Source organism: Cheilinus undulatus, linkage group 2, assembly GCF_018320785.1.
Source record: "Cheilinus undulatus linkage group 2, ASM1832078v1, whole genome shotgun sequence".
Lineage (NCBI taxonomy): Eukaryota > Metazoa > Chordata > Actinopteri > Labriformes > Labridae > Cheilinus > Cheilinus undulatus.
This window is the reverse complement of record NC_054866.1, coordinates 29,158,849-29,185,343: the sequence shown is the minus strand read 5'-3', so window position 1 is coordinate 29,185,343 and position 26,495 is coordinate 29,158,849. Positions and strand designations below refer to the sequence as shown.

The window sequence follows — 26,495 nt, the reverse complement described above, 5'->3', positions numbered from 1 at the left end:
GACCAATCCATTTCTGCAAGGCTCTGCAAGTTATGACAGGTTTTGGGTTTTGTCACAAATTTATATGACCAGAGGGTCTACATGCTCTTAGAATCTTACTCCTCTGTTGTTGTTGTAGTTCTGTATGACAGTTTTCTTGTCCCATTAAGTGGCTTTATGACACATTTTTTATTTCAATTTTAAATAAAATGGTCAAAATAATCTGGTTTGCAATTTTGATGCTATTCCCTGATCTAAGGTATGAACATTTTGGGTTTATCATGGGTGACAGAAAAAATATAGTCAAGGCTACAAGGATAAATCTCACCTAAATTATTACTTATCAAGACATTTAAACAGGGAGGGTAATAAAAACAGCCCACAAAAGAAAAATATTACTCAATACTGAGAGGTTCTGAAATATAAATGATTTCAAATGAGACGGTTCAGTCCTTCGATGTGCTGTACAAATAGGTACAAACACACACGAATATATATACACACACGGTGTATGAGAATGAACATCATGGGTCATTTTACTTTCCCTCCCTTCAGCTCTTTCCTTTTACGTTTGCTCCTTCCTTCCATAATCTGTCTCTCTCCTCCTTCTCTTCCCCTTTCCTGCTTTCTCTCTCTCTCTCTTTCTCTCTCTCTCTCTGTGAAGGTCATGCAATTGATTTTCCTCTGTCTATTCATTTTTCAAGACTGGCTTTGAAACGTGGGAAGCAGACAAAAGCCATACCGGCCCCTCCCCTTCCCTCCCCACAGCCCTCTCCTCTCCTCTCCTCTATCCTCCACCTTCCTCTCCCCTCTCCGCTGGCCCTTGCCCATCCAAAAACCCCTTGGACAAGAAGGAAAGAGTAAAGGAATGTAACTCTCCTTCCCCTTCTCTCCATCCTCCTCTCTTTTTCAGCTGGATCTCTGACCACATTGCACTAACGGAATTAAAGTCATGCATCACACTTAAAAACCCTGCCAATGTATTGTGGGTAGACTTGTTCAAACTGATGTCCAAATTAGCATCACATTTTCAGCCTTGGCCCCCTCTAAGACGCAATGACCTGCTTGTAGAAATCTCCAAACATTTAATAAATTACTCAAAATATCAGCAGAAGAAGCACCTGAAATAATTCCTACTCTAGCACTCAGGTGGAAGAGGCAAGATTAATTCTGCTTTAAGTGCCTCACAGTTTTCTGAGACCTTCACATTACTGCAGCAGGATTCTATATATTTACTGTTATAGCTCCTCTTTGTACCATTGTATTGTAAGCAACACACCTCACATTAGTCTCTCTGCTACACTTTCAGTGTATGCACTGGACAGCAAGGCTACCTGCACACTGACTTCTCTAAAAAGCAGGTATTTTCTGTCAAGGCCAAGAAAAGCAAAACAATTCACAGCATGTGGAACTCAGTCAAGGCCACGACTGCATGTGAGTGTATATGGATATCACTCAGACATTCAGATTGTGCAGCGCTGCATGCCTGATTAGATATTGATGGATCCCTCTGGATTCACCCATGATAATGTATATTTTCTGATCAATGGCTTTAGAGAACAGCTAACCATATGTTTTTTTAGATATGTATCCGGGATATAAGAGTGGAATAGTTACGGTTCAAATTCAGATTGTAATTATCATTGCTTGGTATTGAACTACAATAGTCTCTGTCTGAACAGTATAAACTGTACTGTGTGCCCTTTGTTCAAATAGTCATACAGCCCTGTGATCAAATTTTAAACAGCATAAAACATCAATGTACCTACCTAATCAATGGCCTCTCCAGGATACATTATGTGCCATAAAACATAAACAAAGGCCTTTTTAAAGTCACACATCACTGCTCAAAAAGCATAGGTGTGAACAGCATCAATGGCTGATTTCTGATTGGCTGGCTTAATTTCTGGGTGCTGGCACAGTGCAGTCTGGCTTATTGTCACATCACTGACTGTTTCCTAAAACTATTCCCTATTCATCATATAGTTCATTATATAAAGACTATGCCATGTAGTAGTGCTGTCCAAATTCTGAGTGAGCACCATTATATACTATATAGTGGACTCATTATATCCCAGCATGCATTGTGAAAAGTAGTGAACAACTGATGGTCACAAGCCCAGTAGTATACCATCAAGCATTGCAGTTTAACACATGATCAAAGCTTTAACAAGCAGAAAGGGACATGAGACTGCTCTAATATAAGATAGATGAGAGCTAAAGACCAGCTGATCCCAGTTATCACCTCCCACAGCCAATCGCAGCTTTTTCTGTCAACGCAGTGGTGTATTTGAATACGACATACCTCTCACTAATCACTGATACACCACACAGCTGCTGCTGATGACGCTTAACCTCCTCCTCCACCCCAGCCTCCTCCTTTATAGCTTAAAGTTTGTTGCCCCCTCATATTCAGATACAAGCTACTTTGGATTAACTACTTTTGAATTTATTTTATTGTATTCGATACACATTGTCATAAACTTATCTATCCATATGGGGGTATAAGCCATGTGCTCCCTAGAAAGTCAAAGCATGCTGCCTGGTAACCCAGCCAGGCGCATCATTTAAGCAGAGCCTTCTCTAAGTAAAACTGTATATCAGTTTTGCAATAAAATGGTTAAACATATGACAGGAGTGGTCCTGAATGAACCACCGTTATTTTTGCTCCTCAGCCTTTGTCATGGAAATCTACGAGCCGTCACTTCATTTTAATTGTGAGACATGATGATGTCATTGTCCATGGCTGGAGTGTCCAAAATCATTTTTGTTCTTTGCAGATAAGTCCACTATATAGTCCATCATATGCAGCGCACTATATAATGGATAGAGAAAAGGAATGGAATGTGTGGTTTCAGACACAGACATTGAAACAGAGCACTCACTTATGTTATTAGTAACACCTGTGCTTTTCCTGCTTAGAGGAAGGCCTTTAAATATGTCTTTAAGCTTTGGTGAAATTTGATATATACTTATTTTCCTTTTTTTTTTTTTTTTGATAACTTACCAATAAAATTATATTCATGTGTGTGTGGCACCACTTTTTTGATAGATAGATAATTAGATAGATAGATAGATAGATAGATAGATAGATAGATAGATAGATAGATAGATAGATAGATAGATAGATAGATAGATAGCCATTTATTGTCATTGCATTGTAAAAACACAATGAAATTACGTTTGGCAGTCTCCGCTTTAGCTGCAAATACAGTCATCCAAGCGGTGGTTGGAAATCCGCAGCCTCACGTTGTCCATCCTGCTGGTGAGGGAGCCGGCACGCTGGAGGAAGATGCTTGAAAAGGGCAGGTTTGTGTGGGGCCGCTCTTAGCCTAGCCTGCAGCCTGGTTTGTTTGCCCCACTTTGCTGTTGCTGCCTCCTCCCCACTGGCTGTAGGTGTCGTGCTGCTCCACGTCCTCCTCCTGTCAGTCTCCGAGCGCCCAGTTCTCAGGATAATCTCCATCAGGAAAGATGTAAATTTCGTGGGCATGCTGTCAGTTCTGGTGCAAGTGTAGAGCTTTGTTTTGCTGCCAGTGATGGAGCGCCGGGCCGCTGCATTTGTACGCGTCACTCTATGCTACCTGGTAGCATTCAGTAGTCTCCTGTTGATCAGGCAGTGTTCCATGGCAGTTACTGGCAGTTGTTGTTAGCTTTTAAGCTAGCCAGGAGTTGTAGTTGAGACTGAGGTCTTTTTTTCACCTTTTTTGTTTTTTTTCTTGATGGAAATTTCCCGTTCTTTCTCTCAAATGTGTCCTGGACCATCCATCTTCTTTGTTTTCACAGGTTTCAACATATGTTGTCAACTTAATTGTGAAAAACTCTACAAGTCCAAGATCTAACTTAAGAGTGCATCTTTCTTGTTGCCAACTGCTCTGGTTCCCCGGCAACCTCTGTGCACATTTTTTAGTCAAAAAAAGGAGTCTTTAAGGTAACTATGGCCACTGATTACAAGACATTTAAACCTGGTTCAAAGATAAAAACTTTTTGATTTTGACTTTACTCCAAACTACAATTTACAAATCAAGTATTTTCTTTTTAACTGTTCTCTTATGACCTTCTCAATCCATAACAACTACTTTTTCCTATGGTTAAAATTATTTCACAAAAATCTAACCAAAGTTTCATATCCATCCATCCATCCATCCATCCATCCATCCATCCATCCATTTTCTACACCCTTATCCCGTTTTGGGGTCACAGGGGTCATTGGCATATTTTTTCAAAATAAAAGCAGGTCTGTATCCAAACATAAAATCAATTAGCCTTGGTTTAAGACCGTTCAAAACCCCAAAGGAAACAGAAACAGGTTCAAGTGTAAACTAGTGAAATTTTATAATGTGACAAAAGGGAGATTAATTGTGATTAACTATATCAATTCTTCCATAAATAGAATATAATTTTTTAATTGTGTGAAAACCCTAATCAGTCGTTTAAGAAATATTCAATTAATTATAGGCTTTTGAACTAATTGATTGCAATTGAGGGCAAATGCTGACAGTTTGAGAATGATTACATTACTGGTAGATTTAAAGATAAGAGTAACAAAACAATCAGAAAAGGCTTGCTTCTGAAACAGAAGACATGGAGACTGAGGGCAGATTGACCACTTACTAGTCAATCTAGGATTGTGTTAATCTGTAGAATATGGATTTAATACATGAAAAATAAGAAATAAGAGTACAGAGGATTTTTACATGTGTTCAAATTGAAGTTACAACGTTACTTTAGTTGGTTATGTGATGGCATCAGTGCGATTAATCAGCATATATTTCTGAATTGCATTTTTAACCTCTGTGAATAATTTATCAAAATTAAATGAAAATGATCAATTTTCTAGAACTGCATTAGATTATATCAATACTCAAACTTACCTTTAAAACAGACAAAAAAAACATTATATATTTAGCCACACACATTCACACACCAACACGGCTTTAACATGGCTTCTTTTTTGGCTCACATTTCCTCAAATTAGATGAGAACGGACACACACAGACACAAGCACACACCCCTCTAATTGTAGCTGCATCGTTTCCCCCTCAGTAATAGTAGCAATTAGACAGCCTTTATAATTACACTGTCCTCGTTATATAGTTAATTTCTGTAATTACAAATAGCACCAATAGTTCCCTCCCTCTATGTGTAGCATCAGACTCACTCTTGCACTCACACACAGACTCGCTCACACTTCAATACTCCCATTTAAAACATAAATCCTCCTGCCAATCCCACCAGCCTATGGAGAGTCTATGTATGATAATAGGCACATACATGTTTGCAGGCCTGCCAATGAACATGTGCTGGAGTCACATACATGCAGCACAAGTAATTACAGTCGCTAATAGGGGACTGGATAATTGTTCTGGTCCACACAGAGTTTTTTTGGCATGGGATGTCTCTGTGGGCGGGAGTAAATGGGCAGACTGCTATGGATTTAAATAAAAAGAGAGATGTGAGTGAAAACAGGTCTTTTTGGGTTTGGGTCTGTTTGTTGCACTACAGAGCTGTGCTGTGTGATTATTTAGGATGAACAACAGCATGAATCCCGAGCTGAGAAGTAAAACAAGGCATGTCATCTAAAGCTCCTGTAAGCTCCTGAAATTATTACTGTTATTTTCGACCCATTTTATACCTTGTATTAACAATGATTAACATCTGCTTGGATTTTCAGATACTAAGTTGTATTCCTTCATGCATACTGAAGAAAATGTGATCTCAGATAGCTCAGACTACATACAGAGGTGGTCTGGGATACGTTTATGTCGACTGGTTTGGTAGTGTAGATACATGCATACTGGAAGGTATTAAAGATCTCAGGAAGTCCACCATCAGCTTAAAGTGTGGTTTATTACATCTGTGCTAGTAGATATGGGAAATACAACTCTTTATAGAGATCCAGATCATTTGGCTCAACTCTGGAATAAGAGCTGATTTTCTGGCCCTCAGAAAGGACTTAATCTGGTAACAGCTTGTCTTTTTATATCACTTAGCACAAAAAGTAAGGAAACTTGTGTTTCATAGATCATTTCTTCATTGTAACAATGCTTCTTGGCAATAAATCCTATACTGTTGGAAAGCCTGTTTTTTACCCTTTTAAATATTGCCACATTTGTAAGGATCATGTATTTGTGGGATGAGCAGCAGAGCTGAGTATGTGGGTTGCACCCATGAAAAATTTGCCAAATCTTCTCTGCCAATACATAACAGCTTATTCTGCCATTGACTCTTGTTTGGTGGCACCATTTAAAAGGGTAATAAACAGGCTTTCCAACAGTATAAGGCTTATTGCCAAGAAGCATTGTTACAACAAAGAAATAATCTACCAAACACAAATTTCCTTACTTTTTGTGCTAAGTTTATGTAAAAAAAAAAAAAAAAACAAACAAGCTGGACAAAAACTGACTTGGCTCTCAAACAGGAGCAGCTCATGCTCAAACAAAAAAATCACTGCTCATTATTTGCTCATAACCAGTACAGCACAAGATTTACTCAATAGTTTATCACTGTTTCCTTAAAAAGTATTATGCTTTCGACAAAATGAAGGCAAAAAGCTGTTGAAGAGCTCCTGGCTTATTGCTCCCATTCATTTGTATTGCCAGCAGCTTCACTGAATGAAGGAACACCTACAATGGACAAATGATGTATGAGCTGTTGAGGTATTTGCACACTGAGTCTGTTATTTTCTTTATTTTCTTCTTTTTGTCGCATGTCACGCACCCAAACCTTGCACTCTAGGTCTGATGTGTTTTATTCGCAATTACAGTGAAAACTAGAATGCAGCTAACAGTTTTGTACTGTGAAGAGAAAAAAGGTGAAGTTGATTCTGTGGCTCTTTGCTTAATAATAATCACTGGATCAATCCTGTCAGAGGTCTTCATACAGCACCAACTTGTGCACCATAGAACTGTGGCTTTTTAATTCAGTTTCTGGCTGTGAGTACAAACTTTGGTGCATTATCAATTATGTTCCACAGTTGATATCCACATAATACATGGGCAAATCATATGATTAAGGTGACGTTTTAGTGAGAGGGAGAGAAAAGGGAGAGTAACAGATGCTGTTTTTTTACAGTTACCATAGGAAAGATGTCTAATGCGTGATAAATTTGACTGTTTTTACTTGAAAATAAAACCACTTATACATGTACAGGAAACAGGAATTAGAATATACGACATGGTCTACAGGGGGTACAAAAATCAAACCCAAACTTAAAGTTCCTCACAGGAGCTTTAACTAAAACAACCTAAATTCAGTGACAAGAAAGACATAAAGAGTACAAATAATAACTTATTTTTAAATTATTTTCCACTAGGACAGTAGCCAGGACTTTAAAATGGAATCTAGTTTAATATGTAAAGTTAAGACCTTAATGCAGTGTAAAGCCCCTACTAGACTGCCAAAAATGCGAATTATTTAAAATCTTTTATTTTGCATCAGATGTAATTATATTGAGTTCAAATTACCCTGGAATCTGTCCATAAAATACCCAACTTAACCCGCCCACTTCCTCAACACCACAAACACCCATAAGGACTCTCTGCTTAACAGGAGCTTTGGTTCTGTTTTCAGATAACTGGGTGTTAAACAAAGTAAATGCATATTTCCTAACAGGATGACTGCAAAACAAAAGGCTCCTGGTAGGGTGTCTCAAAACAGGTGGAAAATGTAAGAGTAGATGAGTAAGATGAATGATAAATTAGTGCATAATTTGAGGCTCTAATAACCTGCTTAATAAAAGTACCGTAAAATACCAAATAATCGCCGGGTCCCAATTAACCGCCGGGTGTGGCAGTACATTTTGACAAATAAACACCTTTTCCAAATAAATGCCGGGTATAATTTATTTAAAGCTCCATGTGTGACTGAGATGAGATGAGAACCATATAGAATCAACTCTCAACTCCCCCTCAGTTCCTGTTTTTCTCTGTGTTTGACTCATGGTTTGACTGTTTGAGCTCCGTAGCTCCGCCCCTCTTTTTGCGTACCTCCTCGCGGGTGAGAATGTCCGCTGAATTGAATACTGACAGTGGCAAAGCGCTCATGGAGTGATTTTGCTCTGCTTTTCCACTGAAATCAACGGCCGAATCACAGGCAAGAAAACACTTGATCTCATCATGAACAAATTCTACACAGGACCGAACACCGCCGTAATTCCGCCATTGAATCAACGTCTCACTGATCTGAGACACGGAAGCTACAGTGGCCAATAGGATGCTCCCTCTGACCTGAGTCTGATTGGCTGTGAGTACTAGCCTCCTCATTGGCTGGGGCATCCCTGTCCCTTGCTGGTTTTCTCAAGTGAGATAGCAGCGCCATGCCCCGGTGCAGCAAAAAAATAAAAAGCACAACTTTAACTTTAAACTGTCTGTCGTCAGCTTTGTGTTTGTTTAGTTCCTTACCAGTATTTAAAGTTTTTAGAGAGTGTTGAATTGACAGAAGAAGACAAAAGTATAACTACGGTACTGTAATCTTGTCTTAAATGTAAAGGTGATATTCATACTGGTGTAAATACATACTTTGATTAAATTTACCATATTTTTCCAATTTTTGCTAAGCAAGATTTTTGTGAGAAAGGAATTAAACGCCTGTTCCAAATACCCGCCTGGTCCCAAATAAATGCCTGGTCTGCTCAGTGATTGAGACAAATAAACGCCCCGGCTATTATTTGGTATTTTACGGTAAAGAGAGAATAAGAAACTACGTTGTTATGGTAATTATATTGTTGAAGTATATCACCACTACAGAGCAAACACACCAGCAGTCATATTTATAGAAGTATCACGTTATGAGAATTTCAACATGCCATCACTAGTTATTTTTCTATTCCTAGGTGTTTCCTTCTCACTCACCTTTACTGCAGTTGCTGTCTCCCTCCATCAGTGAGCTCCAGGGTGGGTCTCCCTGGCTGGCAAAGGTGCGCATGTGCAGGTAGCTGATGGTCAGCCGGATGACCGAGGCCTTGTCCAGCTGGCTGGTGATGGCACCAGGAAGAGGCAGCATCTTGGCCAGCTCAAAAAACTCAAAGTTCTCCTTCCCCCGCCGTGAACGAGCTGCATTACGAGACTTCTCTTTACGCAGGTTCTGAAGACTACGAGGGAGGAGGGTGGGGGGGGTTAGGAGAGAAAGGAGAAATGGTGTTTTAGGGGGAAGGAGAAATGGTGTGGACAGAGAGAAAGAGGTTATTGGAAGAAATAGATAAATGCAGGGGGGAGAGAGAACAAGAGAAAGGGCAGAGAAATATAGTGAACCAGTATCACATAATGGCCTTTTACTGACCACCTGTAGATTGATTCATGCTCTGTGTAAATGACCTGAGCCTCAATTCTGAAACCTCATTTCATAAATACACATGATGGTAATAGCTCCAGCTATTCCACTGAAACAATCTCCATCCCGCCCCTCTGCAGATTGGGTTCGTAATTACAGACAAACTCTCTCCTTCTACATTTCAGAGTTCTAATAATGCCATTTGCTCCAAAATCCATATGTGAACACACACTTACAATCTCTCACTGCCTATTTCACACTTCCCCCTCCCTCTCTCCCCCTTTCCTCCCTCTCTCTCTCTCTCTCATCTGGTCCTGGGCTGGTGAGCTGAAGCCGTGATTGAGGGATCAATAGGAGAGGGAGGGGCGGAGTGACAGAGGGGGGCCGGGGCTCAGGTAGCCTGTCTCTCTGATTGGGTATTGACTCTCCTCAATGGGGCCTGAGTGGTGGAATTATGTTGTCACAGCCACTTCACAATTTGTGTCGGTGCTGCGCTGGAATAAAGTGTGTGTGCGTGTGTGAGAAAGAAAGCCAGAGGAGCAAGACGAACCAGCCTTTCTCCCTCGTGTCTGTGTTGTTGATTCTCATCCCATGAAAGACCACCAGTGGTGTGAGAGAGAGAGAGAGCGAAGAGAAGAAGTAGAAAGAAAAGGGCTGTCTATGATGTGTGTACATATGTTTGTATCTTAATCAGCTGACACAGCTGTTGTATTTCCTCCTGCTTTCTCTTACAAGGGAAAACTATGTGTGTTCTTCTGTGTGAGTGTTGTGAACTCATGCTGCCAGCCTCTGTAACATCTCATTATTATACCGCCTCGACCCCAGCCACCGAGAACAATCAATACACATGCATTGATTCTGCTTAGTTTTTATATCCGCCTGTAAATGACTGCCCATTAATAATTCCAGCCAAATTTACTTAATCTCCCGCTAAGGGGAGGGGGATTCACAGCTCTGACAGGATTGGCAGGTGGGCAACAATGCAGGTTATATGTAGCAGTGAGGAGATCAGATGTATGTCTTCAGGATTGTGTTTCATTGATAGGAAATTCTTCTCTAGGCTGTCAGTGTGTGCTGGGGTGCTAATGCATGGATTTCACCTTGCAGAAATTAATTCACAGGCATGCACGCAGGCTTATACAGTATCAGCATATGTGTGTGTGTTGCGTCTCACCATGGCAGAGTTGGAGGCTTGGCCAGAAGTCCTTGTAGGAAATCCCACTCCACACTCACACACTTCCCCTCGCTGACAAACGGCATGGTCGCCATCCTTCTCCCAATCACGCCTCGACGCCGACGTTAACGAAGGCTCTGATTGGCTGAGGGTGGGATAGACTCAGACCTGGAGATCAAGAGAGGAAAAAGAATAATAAGGCCATGACTGGAGTAGTACAGTGCATTCAGAAAGTATTCAGACTCGCTTCACTTTGATCAATTTTGTTGTGTTGAAGCCTGGTGCTACAGTTGAAAAAATCATTTTAATCTACACTCAATACCACATCATGACACAGTGAAAACAGAATTTTAGAAAATGTTAATTATTTAAAGATACATGAAAGTATGCTTGAAGTTTGCAAAAAAAAACCTCCAAATGAAGACAAGTGGGCTTTCATGCATTTTGCACCAAGGATTGGATTCTGTTTAGCAACTCTGCCATAGAGCTCAGATCAGTGGAGGGCTGCAGTGATAATTGTCCCTCTGGAACTTTGTCCTGTCTTCACACAGGATCTTTGGAGCTCAGAGTGACCCTCGGGTCCTTGGTTACCTCTCTAACTAATGCCCTTCTCCCTCCAAACAGCTCAGTTTGGTTGGTTAACCAGCTCTTGGAAGAGTCCCAGTTGTGCCAAACTTCCTTATTTTAAAAAGTATGGAGGCCACTGTGCACTGTGCTTCAGTGCAGCAGAACTTTTCAGTACCCTTCCCCAGATCTGTTCCCTGTAACAATCTTGCCTCTAAGCTCTGCAGGCAGTTCTTTTGACCTCATGGCTTGGTTTTTGCTCTGATATGCATTGTCAGCTTAGGGGCTTTCTATAGAGAGGTATGTGTCTTTGCAAGTCGTATTAAATCAACTTTATTTACCACAGATGGACTCCAACAAAGGTGAAGAAACATCTCAGCAAAGATCCAGAGAAACAGGATGAACCTGAGCTAGATTTCAAGTGTTTATACAAAGGGTCTGAATACTTTTGTCAATGTGATATTGCAGATTTTAATTTAAATTAGATAATTTTTTTTCAAAATTCTGTTATCACTTTGTCATGATGGGGTGTTGAGTGTAAGTTAATGAGAATAAAAATTATTATTTTTTTTGACTGTAGCATCAGGCTGCAAAATAACAACGAAAAAGTCAAGTTGGTCTGAATACTGTATAAGTAAATCTAACAATAACCGCTATAAAATATTCAAATACTTACTAAAGGACAATTGTAGCTTTTTTTTTTTTTTTTTGGATATTAATTTTGATATACAATTTGATACGTCTTTTATTCCTTAACTAGAAAATGCTACTCCAAAACAGTTTATTGCACAGCATTATTAAAATATGTGTATGTTTCAAGGCTGAGGTGAGCATGAAGCCTTTTTTCAATCAAGGAAAATTTCGACTCTCCATTTGCACTTTTACATTGAGCGATTGATGAAATAATTTGCATTAAAATGGTTGGAAGAAAACTCATCTTACAGTTTCTTATTTCATCTATCTGAAAATTACATTTCTAAAATAGCTTGTCAAGAGCAGCCTTATTTTAGAAAAGAAAGAAAGAAAGAAAGAAAGAAAGAAAGAAAGAAAGAAAGAAAGAAAGAAAGAAGATGTAAGGCTGACAGAGAGCAATTAGGTACTGTGCGTACTTGGCTACATAAAGGTCAGTGGCTGTTCCCGAGGTAATAGACATAAGAAAAAACACTCTGCCACCTTTGAAGTCACAATTAAGCTGAAATCACAGATCTCCAAATGCCCCCTTAAAGAACACTCAAACTTGTCTGCCACTAGACTGTGAAACATCTCAGAAGACAAAGCACATCCCGTCCACTGCCCACTCCTCTGCATCTACTGACGCCTTTTGCCATCTCCCCGACACTTTCTCCTGTGGTTAAAGTTGCCAATATTCTTCTCTGTCTACAAAGAGAGCAGAGCTCCTCACCCGTCTCCCTCCCCTCATTGCTGTGTTGACATTTAAAGGGCTGGCGTGGCCCCGAGCACACCCATGTCATGCCCTTGGGCCTCAGATGCCCTCTCTCTCTCTTTCTTACTCCCTCTCACACTCTATATCTCTCCCTCTTTGGCCCGGCTGGGTCAGCACAATCAACTCAGTGGAGCTTTGCCGGGGCAGAGGAAAATGGATTATGTCTCGAGTTTGAGCATGGCTATGTTGACCTTGGCTAAGAGGGGTCAGCAGAAGCCGGGCAGGTTTGGCAGATATCATTTCACAAATCTAGGCTAAAACAGCCAACGTTAAAATGTATGCAGGAAAACTTCTTGGACCAATTTCAAAGGCAGAGGAGTCAACGTGGGATTCAACACAGAGAGAATAACTGTTAAAAGGGGAGGTCGGGTCATACGCTTACCTTTAGTAGTTTTAGGCTGCGATAACAAAGCAAAGATTTATTCTTTCTACTGCTAACATAGTCGTAGGTCATTGTGAGAAAGACTGGGCTCAGTAAGACTGAACAAATAGGTATCATTTAAATATTTACTCCCAGATGTCTCCTGAAACATCAGCCTGTAAGCATAATTGAGCCTTAAAGTAAACTGGGCTCCAGTGCTTACTAAATACAGCTGAAGGCATTTTCACTCTAAATCCCCAAATTTCCCCACATTTCCAGTGGAGCTGTATTTGTGAAATAACAAAAATATCTGGGGTTTTTTTTGTTCTTTCCCTCCTTTTAGTTTCTGCCATCCACCTAATAAAATTTCGGCATGAAGTATGAGTTAGCTGGTGTGAATGCAACAATAAATTTTCAGGAAAAATCCACCACAAGCAAGCAGGTGGGGGCTGTTGACCTTTATAACCTATGACTGACTAGTACATGTGACTTATTTGATCTTTGTGCACATTATGAACCTGCTTTTTACCCTTCTCTTTTCACCCATTTGTTCCACTCGATTGTGGCTTATGTAAAAAAGTCCAATTACATGTGGCAAGCTCAGTTCAAGAAGCATAAAGGGGAAAAAAGCTATCTTAGAGTGAAGGCTTCATCTGAAATCTCAGATTTCTTCAGGATTTTTACATATTATTTTCCACCACACAGTGAAACAAGTAGGGACAAGTACGAAAAAGCTCTTAAAGAAAATTTCAGGGGAAGGCTGTGTCTAAAAAAGGCTCAAAATGTGACTGGAAGTGCAACTAACATTTTCCCCGGAAACGCAGTGAATGGTAACTTCAAGGGTGAAGCAAAAGGAGATTTTTGTGGGAAAGCAGAATTAAGCACAGAAAAGGATGAGATCATCATGTTAACATACTTTAAAATGGTATTGTTAACATGAAGAATATTGGCAGTAGTGTTGTTTTTTTTTTACCATTATCCCCATCTAAGCACAACGTGACAGCAACCATCATTTGCTATATAACAGTGAGCATAAAGTGCAGCTGACGCTGATGGGAATTCAGAGTTTTCTTATCAATATAACTACTGTAAACTAAAGTCCATGTCTAAACCATGAATGTATAAGACACAGACATAGTGTCAGTGATGTCCCCTGAAGAGCCGTTTAAATGCCTAATAAAGACGACATTAAAAATGCTGTCTCCAACTAACCTTGGGTCAATTTAGAACCAGGAAGGAGGAAGAGCTGATGAGGGATTTAAGCCTCCGTGCAAACTGCTACAGTGCCCTGCCCTGCACTGTATCTAAGCCTTGATAACATCAGATTGAATGAGATATTAAAAAGCACCCTAAGTATGTACCACTCATAATAAAGTTATTGAAACCAAATGTGTTTTTTTTAACCAGGCTGTAAATTTGTTTATTTCTGTTGTAAAAACTTTAGAGATGCATGATATAATCAGCATGATATCATTATGAGCAGATATAAGCTTTATAAGTTAACTATTGATACTGGCAGATACGAACATTTTTGCCATATACTGTACCCTGTACGTTGGCCTTAGCAGAGTTTGCGCCACGACAATAGACTTAAATCAGCTGGAGTATTTTTCGTTGTTTATCCTTATTCCTTAATCTTTTAGTTGTGTTCTAAGAACTGACGGTTTACATCCAATCAACATTTATAACATTTAATCACATTTATTAGTGCTGTCAGGAGATAATCTTTTAAATCTAATTAATTACAAGATTTGTGATAAATTAATCTCAATTAATCACATATATAGATAATGTGAGCAGGACTGCATTACAGGCCAATTTATTGTATAAACTGTTTTTAATTGGTTATATATTTAAATTTATGTATATATGGTGCATTTTTGCAATTTTTCTCTCTTCATGTAAATAATGAACTCACAATTTACCATATCTGATCTCTACTCTACCAACACTTAATATCTCCCTTATCCCCCAACCCAGACAGTGGCTGTAGGCCTACCTCTGCTCTGTCTGCCCCTCTTCATTGGTGTTTTGTTATCCTCTGAGGTTATTCCTTATAAACAAGTTTTCATTACACATGAGCGAGCTTCTCATTAGTGACGTCACAAAAGTTAGTACAGAAAGAGCATGCTCTGTGGCAGCATTGGACCTTTATAAAAGGTTTTCAAACCTCAGTTTACTTTTAAACAGGGAAGTCTGCACATTAGAAAATGAGATCAGCATTTTTGCTGCATATCTGTGCATGAAGGTGACTGTGCTTGTCTATATCTGTGCGCACTCTGGAGAAGCTCTCACAAACACAGGCAGGAGGAGAGACAGAGACTACATGTTGTCTTATTAATCAGTCTTGGGTGGTACTTACTGTATCTTCCAGATATGTGAAATAATGATTATCAAAAGACCACAGCATGTCTGCCTTATTGTTTCATCAAGCTTACAACACTACAAACAGCAAACAGTGATGTATGACATCAGTACCATAAATTTGCTCTGATGTGTTTTTATCACATTATGTTTGAGTGGTTAATTATTGAGATAAACTCATTACCTTGCTAAATTGGCATCAGCTAAAATGACTTTGTAAATATTGGAAAAATCCAGTGTTGTGCACCCCTAAAACATTTGCATTTAATGAAATGAGACCTAGTGGGGTGTCCATGGTTTTGCAGATGTTAACACTAAATAAAGTAAATAAAGTTTTTGCACTTCTGTGCTGATGTAATTTTTCCAAATCAGTGTGTTGGTTGGTCTGAACCAAAACTGATGACTTTGAATTGTTTTTCTGCCGCTCAGAGCAAGGTAATGGTCTGATTTATTTAAGACCAAGACCAGGACATTGCTTGGTGTGAGGAACTTTAATAGCTAAAATCTAATGTAGTGTCATGTAAAGTTTTGCAAAGAGTCTATCAGTTATAATCTGTCCAAGAAACAGAAAGCACAGATGTAATCAAAATAAACTTTCTGAACTTGAGGGCTGAACTGCTGGCTCAACTTCGATACTATGGGATTCTGATCATTGGATATTGATTGCTTCAGTCAGTAAGAGAGTGGTAAAGATGCTTTAAGATCTATCAGGGGAATTTTCCCACCCTAGTCTTAACCCTTACACAGGTCGCTTACATTGACAGAATATTTTGTCCCTGGCTTATGTCTAAGGCTGAGGCTTCACTCACATATAGGAAACCTATATCTGTTTGTCTAAAGCTTGGCAGTGCTTTTTTACAAAGACTCTGCTGAAGAGAAGACAGGGTCGAGCTAAGGGCAGCAACACCTCTGTCTTACAACTTCACCTTTGTCACCTTCCCTATCTCACCTGGTTAAATGCACTACATGCTAAATTAGGCTGCATACAGTGGGATGGAGGGATCAAAAAGGAGACAGAGGAAGGAAACAATTTACCCTCAAATTTTCACACATACACATGCACATGTAGAGCCTTTTTCCATCCCTTACCTGTATGTTTATCTCTTAATTGACCTTATCTGTGCTTATCTAATCTCTCCCTCCATCTTTCTGTCTCCAGCTATCTCTCCATCTCTCTCTCTATCAGAGCAGACACAGGGGCGTAATGGACAGAGGCCTCCACAGTAATTATTCAATCAGCCTCATAACCTTGTCGCAGGTTGGGCGGCCCATTAATGCACTCACCCAAATGGACCCTGCCACTTTGACTGCTAATGCTGGGGCTAGCTAGCAGGCAGTAACAACAGGCTGAATGTCAGAAGTGTCATCCAGACAGGGAGTGTGAAACAATTGGCCGAGTAGAGCTGAGTCGACTTATTCTGATACGGCTCAGTGGGAAGTATATGGAAAAGGAAAAGTGTGACTTCTGAGAGCACTGAGTGTAAAAATATACGGCGCCCACAGCTGTAGGGATCAACCTGTATCAAGTGTGACCGCAGGTGTTCACAATGTGTTGCTGCAGTGCTCCATATTCATTAGTGTAGTATATATGAGTGTGTATTTGAGACCCCTGCCCTATAGAGCGTTGCACTTTTGGCACGGCCTCAACAGCAACAGAGCGGAGGGCACTGCGGCGAGCGTTCACAGCCGCTGTTTGCCGTGCGTTCCCTCTCTGGCTGCTCGCTTGGCTCCTGCTCTGTTTATTTTCAGCGAGGACGTTTAATTAGGGCCTCCAGCTGTCAGAGATTCGTTAGCGTGCCCCTCCTCTCCCTGCGCCGCCCCTCCCCGCAGGGAGTCAGGGGCATCAGGCAAATGAACACATTTAAGTCAAACAGCACGCAGACAGACAATAGCCCCGGTGCCATGCCACCAGCTCCCCTAGGTAGAGACAAGGTTGTTTTATGCCTCATCTCCTCAACCCCTGGGGCCCAATACAGAGGCTGGCCAAGACTGAGAATGTGGAGGCAGAGGAGGGCTCATAGCCCAACAGAGACCACATGCATGCTGTCATCATGCAAAGTTGAGAAGTCAGAGCAGGCTTGTGGAAAAGAAAGGGTATTATAGTTTGAGTTTGGAAGGTTTTGTGATTTTTGACAAGTTCTTAAGAGTTAAATATCTGAGAAAAAAAGTTTTAGTGTTGTAAAAAAAAATCCCTTTATCACTACATACTGAGTTTCATAAAGTTAAAACCAATTTGCAGGATGTTTTCCTTTCGAGAAGTTGACACTAAAGCTTCAGTCTTTTCAGGCTAATCATAACAGCATAATGTGCTAGCACTAGAGATGAACAGTATCTGTCTTAGTAAATATTAGCTTAAAAGGAAAATCATCAATATTGGCAGATAAATTCTGACAATAGTTACGACCAATAAATCAGCTGAAATTTTTGTTGATCCTGATTATGTCTAAGTTTTTGAGTAGTGGAAATACATTTTTTTTATGATGACTCAACTGAAAATATAAATTTACATGGTAATTCCTGAGAAGTTAACAGAACTCTAAACATTAGAGGCAACTGATTGTGTAAAAATCCATCAGTCAGGAACAGTCCAGTCATACATTTAACCATTTTATTGCAAAATGGATGGCAGCATGCTTTAAATTCCAGGGAGCACTTAGCTAGAACGTCCCATATGGATGGATACATCTATGACAACACGTACTGAAAACAATAAAATTAGTTCATAAGCAAAAATAACATAGTACCATGAATCTGAATCTGCAACCAATGTTATGCTATAAAGGAGGAGGCTGGGGTGGAGGTGGTCAAGCTTTGCCAGCAGCAGCAGCATGGTGCATTAGCATTAATGCAAGCAGGGATTAATTAAGCAGGGAAACTTGAGTGGCTACAAGTGAGAATAACTGAAAGGTGCACACTGAACCAGGAAGTCCTCTTCCATCTTGTTCAGTATTTTATATTGTGATAGCTCCTCACAGGCAGGACTTCTCTAACTGAGTGTCTAATGGCCAAAGGCATTCTGGGAAAGCTCTGAAGATTAATTCAAATGATTTGGGACATCTTTTTCTTTCTTCATCCTCATTCCTTAAATTCTAACGTGTTTTAAGGACTTTAAAATTATTCGACTCATGACTTAGCTGACATCGGTGTTAGCTGAAATAAATTTGTAAATATCAGCATGTCAAATATTGAAGCTAGCACCTTGCTAAAATAGGATTCCTTGAACCTGTTTGCCAAATCTGCAAATGAAAACTTTTTTATCTTGTACTCTCCAGATAATATGGGTAAGTTACCCTTACTCTTTTGCTTTAACTTCTTCAGAAAGCAGAAATGTTCACCATGACTTTGCCTGGGATTTTTCCTGCAAGCCCTCTAGTAAGCTCTCTGCATGAAGTTGGGTTGAGTAGAAGTGTGAACACAGGAATTCTCAGGAAAATGGAGAGTGAGCAGAGAGGGATGTTTATATTCTACAACTGGCCCATGACTGATGTGATCTTCTTGAGTGTTCATTGATGTACTGATGTGCACATCTCTTTCTGTGGTGCTGAAAAGATGCCATGTCCTGGTAGATCTCGAGCACCTGGGCGAAACTGCTCCAGCCAGGATATAAAGGACCGACGTCCAGTTATGCTCTCTTTCTGAGCCAGGCCCACACCTGCACCACAAGTTTGACTTTGTTTCTGTTAACTCATTTACTTATTTCTTGCAATAAATTTCTGTTCAATCCTTGTAAATCCTGATTAATCCTGTTTTTTTTCATGACCCATGAGCCAATTGAGTCAGAATCACTTCCTCCACCATTTTCCCACCATCTTTTAAAACTCATGTCCTGCTTCCTGAGACCTAAAGCCCCCCTCTCATCCAACAGGGATGTCTCCTGATGTGATGTACATGTGTAAACAAGAAACTCAGGAAGAGTTCAGGGGTAGCCTGCCTGAAAATGTCCAACATTTTCAGGAGTGCATTCGTGAAACAGCTCATTTATCTGCAGTTTTCCACTAACAGTCATCACCCATTGAGAAATATGATTATGTCATAATAAACTGTATTTAATGGAGCTGTTGGTGTGTCTTCAGCATGTCATCTGCAGCAGACAGTTCCCCTGTCTTTTCTTTATTGTTTCTGACATGTATTGATATCTGAAATACTTGAAAAGCAGACATTACTTCCCACTTAACTTGAAAACTTCAAAGAGAAGTCATTCAGGCCATTTTTCAGTATTAACTGAGTCTCTTACAGCTCTTTTCTCAGCCCCACTGGTCTTTAATTATCTCCAACTTAAGGTCAAAGTGGAGAACACATACAACAGCGATGTAGATATTCTTGTGAATAATATTTGATCACATAGAGAACGCTCGATATCATGGAAGATGTAGAAAACACGGTTGGAAGTAACACGCACAGAATATTTGATGTAGCTAGTTTTCTATCTTGCCTTTCATGTTGTTGAGTAGTTGTAAATGAGTGTCTGCAGCGTCCGGGGAGATGAAGTTTGGTATTCTGGTTGGAGGGCTGAAAACTACTTATCATGCATTACGGCCCTGGTTGGACCTCAGGATTTGGAAGTCAAAAGACTTTTTAATGTACAATTTTTCAGCCACTGATCAATCGACAGCTGCTGGACATGAAGATCTCTCCCCCCGCTTCTATCAGTATTCCTGATTTCGACTCGCTCAGCATTCTGCTTTCGTATTCGTGCACCGGCTGCGGTTGACCTTGACGACTCTGGATCATTCCCAACCCAAGGTTTCTCTCCAACTCTCAAGGGCCTTGGCGTCCCCCCACCCCACGCGCCCCCTTCCTCCATCCCCTCCGCCTCTCCCATCATCCTCAACCCCACATCTCCTCTTCTAACCCCCTCTTTGCTCCTCTCTGGCCCCTGCCTGGGTCATTAATTATCTAATGGAATCAATACGGCGTTAGATTGGACCAGAGTGACCCCGCCCGCCCCCAGGTATCTCTGCGTTGATGAGGAGGAGGAGGCTTCAGGATGGGTGTAAAGGAATGATGATAACAACCAGCAGCATACAGTCGCCGCATGGACCGTCCCTAAACTGGAAGAATACAGAATAAAGAGATCAGCGATAAATAAATGATAAGAGAGGGGGGGATTGGAGAACTGATGGGGGATGGAGGGAGCATAAGTTGAGGTGGAGGCAAATCATACTGTAAGAGAGAGGAGCAGAGAGAGAGAAGGGGAAAGCAATGATGGACAGATGAAGACGTACATGAAAAAAAGGAGAGAGAAAGAGATTTGCTAATGTTCACCCATGGTAATCAATACTTCTCTCCTCCTCCTCTTTTATTACAGAGGGCTTTGGTGAGCACGCTTTGATGTCCACTCCTCACGGGCGTGGAGCTACGCAAGATCCAATCCATGCCTGTCATAATTACCATCCACCTTGGCGCGAGTACACACAAAAGAAACGCTTCACTTCACCTGCACTGTATTAAATATGAAGTTCAAAGTAGCAGCACTCAAACTCTAATGTATTTACATTTCTGCCTGAAAAATAGAGAACATAGTCATGTGAATAAAAGGGCTATTCCTCAGTCCTTACCGAGAGTAATGGAAAGATTTAAGCAGAGTAACAACTATTCAAGGCAGTCCACACGTTTTAAAATGATGCAGTCAATGTTATCCCAATGATCCACTTTTTTTTACAAGACAAGCAGTGGAGGGATGCAGAAGAAGAAACATTTATTAAAAGTGTTTGATTTTTTTCTAGTTGAATGTCTAATTTTAAAGTCTAGTATCGTGACATCCATGCCGGTATGTCAAGGATTCAGTCTTTAGCCTAAGAAGTGGCATAACAGTTAAATAAATGTAGAGACCTGTATAGAGGTGATCATCTACTGGCAGCCCAGGAGCCATATCAGGGCCCCCAAAGCTCCTCATCTGGCCCACAGAAGATGATCAAATTCAGAAAATGTGAGGAGGAAAACAGATGTGGATTTTTAGGGTATCTTTTATCTTTAAATCCCTACAGCTATCAAAATCAATTCCAAAAAAATCAAGAATGCAATAAGTTTTATCAGGAATGACGTATCCATGTTTCACAGAAATCTACCTGTCAGTCATATTTAGTAAATATGATGCATAATAAACATACATACTTATCAGTCCAGTCCTGATTGAATCTACAGTTTTCTGTGTCAACTTTTTGCTTCAGGCTCTTGGAGAGCGTCATTTTCCTGCATGAGAATCAAAAGAAAAAAAACTATTTCTTCTGTTTGTATTCCACCAATCAGGTCGCTGCATATCAGCGTCAAACCTGGTGTTGGACAACATGGCAGTCCTAGAAAAAATATGAAGCGCAAATATTTAAATTGCCCAAGGCGATAGGGACTGATCACTCTGTTGATGCTTAAAAATGCCTTGCATGTTGAAAAAATAGAAATACTACTGGAGAAATGTGTTATTTTGACCAAAGTGTTTATCTTATTTTAGTTAATCTGAAAGTCTGGCCCAAAGTGCCTGTAAAGACAAACGCTGCCCCTTATACAAATGTAGTTGATGATCCCTGCTCTGTTGCAACTAAACATATATATATAATAGTCTAAATAAGAAAGGGAAAGTGGAAATTAATACAAAACTTGCAAAGTCTTGCAAAATTTTGCCTCTTGATTCTTTAAACCTGGTGCCAGCAGTTGTGTAGTGCATGACTTACGTAAAACTATATAGAAATGAGGGATAAATAGGGATGCAAAATATTGGACTGTTGCTGATACCGATATCTAATTATGTTTTACACAACTAAAACTTCAGTCCTTTGGAAACAATGTAAGGTTTAAAGATGAATAAAGAAAAAGATCACAACTTACACAGGTTTGTTGGTCCAGCCTACAACTTCACTAATTTATTAGTAGCCTATATATCAACAAATTTTACAGTTAATACACGCTGATATTCACAGCCAAAATATCAGATGTAAATATTGGCAGAAATTTTACTGATATCAGGCTAATGATGTCATGCATCCCTAGGGATAAACAAAGGAAATTTAATCTTATAATATATTGAACATTAAAATCAAAACAGTTATAACTTAGAACACAAGTTACAGCTGAAGAAAATCGAGAACTTAAAGAGTCAAAAGGGCAAAAAAGACATATAACGCATTAAAATGTAAAGTTTATCATGAGCCTCCTCTTATCCTTTTGATATTCGGGCCTAAAAGACAAAACCCAGGGCTAAAAAACTAGCACAAGTTAATAAAAACAGCTGCTATCTATTCCAGGGTTAAATACCCCGACCTTCATGTCAGACAGGACCAAAGGAAGGAAGAGGGTCTAGCAGGAAAGTCAATGATAAAAGCTTCTAAGGGAGGATTCTGAACAATATTCATACTTCTATCGTTTGCCAAATTGCAAAAGTTCCTTGTGTTGAAGAAACAGAAAAAGGTGAAAAAGAAGAAGCAAAGTTTCTCTGCGAGTGTGTGAGAGTCAGCTAAGTGGATGCAGGTTTCTCTCTTTAAGGCAGAAGATGGTAAATCCACTCCCGCAGGCAGAGACCACATCAGCACTGACCTCCAAATAACCACAGGCCAAAGCACAGCACACAGGGTCACTCACTCTCTCCAACACACACACGAGGATGCCAGTGTGTGCATGGACTTAAAAGCAGACTCTCATTCTGCACAGCGATGTCCACATGCTAATACAGACACATCAATTAGCAGGGTGCAAAAGTCAGAGTTCAGATCCAAGTCAAACTCTTGATAAGAGTTGCACAAGTTGTGTAGGTGTCTTGCAGCACCCTGGGGACACCCTGATCCCCGCAGGCCTCGCACTAGATTCCCACACACTGCTCAGGGCTTCACGCTTTGTTTGAATATTCTCAGATTTGGTGTTAATTTATCAAACTTCTGCATAAATTAGAGAACAAAAGAGATGAAGATTTGAGTCCGGCACCTGGTCTTGCATTCCAATGCCTTCACATCTTATGCACGTCACTAAGTCAGCAAGTGCGTGCGTGAGAGATTGTGTGTGGATCCCTTCAGGCCGGTGTGTGAATGACAGCGGGGGTTATGTAAGGAGCCACAACGGGGCCGGAGCGGACAGTCCGAGCGGAGATCAGGTCAGCAGAGTGTGACACTAAACACATCTCCCTGACACAGCGCTGACACCCTCTGTCACAGACCCATACACTGTCTGTCAACGCTCCTCTCACACGCACACGCACAGCCAGAGGAAGCAAAGGCATGTGTGAGCGGCTGTCTGTCAACACAGCAGACACTGACCACCTTAGTCTGTGCGTGTGCGAGGGAGCAACAGAGAGAGACAAAAATATCAAGAGAGGGATGTGAAGAGGAAGCAAGGGAGCCGTGAGGTGTCTGTCTACCTGAGAGGATGTCAGGCAGCCACAAAAAGTGACTATCTGCCAACTGAGATACCTTAAAATCGACCAATATTAACTTTATCTGCTCATGTGAGAGTTTTTGATGTAAAATGACCTCAAAGAAAACCAGATGTTACCTTGCCAGATCATCAGAAACACACCAGTGCGGAAACAGAAAAAGCACACTCATCTGCCTGCCCTTGAAAGAAAGAAAAAAAACTCTCTAGCTACCTTATATTAAATTTTTTCAACTTAACTTTCCATCTTCAAACAGAAGTCTTTGTTGCCAACAATTTCACTTTTCACAAAGTCATCCAACTCAGAGTCTGTCACACAGTCGCCTGCTGGCATGAAGCGCGACTCCTCAAAGCCCAAAAGCCAAAGAAGAATCTCTGCATCTGGGTCTAATAAAAAAGGCCTGAAGCGAGGTCACGACCAAAGAGCCCTGCACATGCGAGAGCTGAAACGGATGGAGGGGCTTAGGGGCTCAGTGGTCCAGGGTATAAACTGTACCACGGACGTGTGATGACACGGTCTCAACCTGTTTCGTGTCAGCGCTTCTGCATACATCTATTGCTGCTGTTTTCAATCTTCACAGCAGAAATACTAACAGAGAGGTACAAATAACAGTGATATAAGAATGTAAAATACCTGAAAAAAGTTTAAAAAGGCACTGATTTATGAAAGTAAGTCACTAAAAATCTTCAGATGTCATAATAGTGTGTACTGACATGACTCTTTTTACTTGTCGCACCTGAAAGAGTGACTCTGTGTTGCAGGTAGTTATTTGCTTTGAATTTCTCTCAAGCACCTGCTCTTCTCACTGCAGGTGTGTGTGGAAATGATGCTGCTGGGCGGTGTACCAAACACAGCAGTATTTACACAAAACACATGGATTAACATTCAGGGAGTGAATGACACAAACAATCAACACAAATCTGGACATATGGACGGACACAAATGTGCAGGCGCAAACAGGGACTAATCCAGGAAATTAGACGCAAATTTTTGCATCCAAACTCTCCTGCATGCAGCGAAATAAGCGCCCTATGATTCTAGCAGTCTGAGGTTTCAACTAACAAGCTTTCAACTATAAAAAAGAGCATTTTATGACTAAAAAGAAGAAAAAATCTTAAATCAGCATGTGATTGTTTGATGTTATTATTTACTCCACAGCAGCGGTGAACACTGCGCGTTTGTCACACTCATTCTGCCAATTTTGGACCACCTGCTGCAAACACCCTGAAGGCAGCGAATGTTGCAAAGCCAGTAAACTGTGACCAATTCTGCCTCTGCAGGTTGAGACGGACACGCAGCCGCTCACTTCTTACACTCGCCTCTGGATCTTAAACTCCCGCACACATTCACAGAAATGATCAGAAAGCCGTTATTACTGCAACCACTCAGTGGAGAACATAATTTTCTGAATAGCCTTAAAGGGATGGGTTAAAAAAACCTGCAGTGAAAATGTTCACCAGCTGCAATAAATGATAAAATGAAGAAAGCTCTTTGAGGTTTTCAGGCTAATTAAGTCTGAACAGTCAACCAAAAGTATCATCTATGTATAAATACATTGAAAATCAGATTCTGCATTTTTGTGATTAAATATGCAGTTATCTGTATATTTTCTGCTATAAAAAGCACATCTATCAAACCTTCTTACACTTCATAGACTTCAAGCAGAGAAAAGGTTAAGTTCTTCAAAAAACTTTTCATTCTTTTACTTTTTTAAATCCTAAAAATACTTTTACTTCCTACCACTGCTTAAGGGGTTTGTTAAAGTTGTCTAACATCCTTGAATTATCACTGCCGCACATAAGCTGAGGGAAAAAGAAAATACTCCAGGTGTAAATCTAAGTTCCTTTTTCATGTAATTCAGTAGATAAAAAAAAAAGAAACTATAAGCACAAATCTGACAATCATGACTTTCTAAGTTGAAAACTCTGAGTGTCAACAATGTGTGCGAGAAAGTGTGCGTACACTCAAGTTGTTAGATCCATTATGAACTCACCTGACGGGCATTTCTAGCGATCAGTCTGCTGCTGTTGATCTCATCCACTTTGTCTCTCTCTTCTTCCTCCTCCTCTTCCACTCCTCCTCCTCCTCCTCTTCTTCTTCTTCTTCTCCGGAGCCCCTGCTCTGCCCTGGCAGTGCCCCCTCCCCACCACCACCTCCACCAGCAGCACCTCGGGCTTAAACACAGCAAACAAACACTGTGAGCCAAAGAAGGGGGATGCTGGGACGGGGGGCAGCGTGAGTCCCCCTCACTTTCACAAAAGCTGTGACCGCGCAGCCGGACACATCGCGTGGACTCCCCCGTTCTAGAGTGAGTGAAACAGAGGCAGAGGGTATGTGTGTGTGAAGTGTGTGTGCTAGCTGATGTAGCTCTCCCTGGCTCTCAGACTCACTTCAGCAACACTCTGCTCCGCTGCTTCTTGGAGATGGACTCGGATTAGGACACAGCCAGTGTGAGAATCTCTCCGTCTCTCTCTCTCCAGCCGGCATGCTCCCTCCCACCCTTCCTCTCTCCCGCTCACTCATTCACTCTCCTCGCTGAGCTTCTTTCTTTTCATTTCCTCTTGGGAAAGCCGTGCACACCAGTTGTCTCTGCCTTCAGCTGCTCTCTCTCTCTCTCTCTCTCTCTCTCTCTCTCTCTCTCTCTGTCACTAGTAAATATAAAAGGCATGCTTGTACAGCCCCTCGCCTCAGTCTCTCTCCGGCTCTCCCTCCCTAACTCGCTGTGTCTCATGCTTTCGTTTACCCCCACCTCGCTGTGCCCCCCCCCCCTCCCCCCCAAAACCCCCCTCACTTTCTTTCTCAGTGTCAAAGCTGCCTTTCAAATGCTGATTAGCAGCCGGAGTAAGGAGAGAGAGAAAGAGAGAGAGAGAGAGAGGAGGGATGACTGAAACAGAAGGGAGATTCCATCACATCCACACAGATTGTGAACTGTGACTCCTGTCCCGTGCAAACACACACATACAGACATACCACAGCCTAACCTTGA

The 26,495-nt window shown here is 40.9% G+C and overlaps 1 protein-coding gene across 1 annotated transcript in view; it reads right to left on the bottom strand.

Moving 5' to 3' along the window:
- The window catches only part of npas1 (neuronal PAS domain protein 1), a 71,380-nt gene extending 45,833 nt beyond the window's left edge, over nucleotides 1-25,547 (bottom strand). Inside the window, exons 1-3 of the mRNA XM_041809531.1 lie at nucleotides 25,503-25,547; nucleotides 10,421-10,588; nucleotides 8,829-9,067 (exon numbers count right to left, since the gene is read on the bottom strand). Coding sequence (XP_041665465.1) covers nucleotides 8,829-9,067; nucleotides 10,421-10,515 — 334 coding nt within the window. The 5' untranslated portion in view covers nucleotides 10,516-10,588; nucleotides 25,503-25,547. The remainder of the gene's footprint in view (nucleotides 1-8,828; nucleotides 9,068-10,420; nucleotides 10,589-25,502) is intronic.
- Between the last annotated feature and the right edge of the window lie 948 nt (nucleotides 25,548-26,495).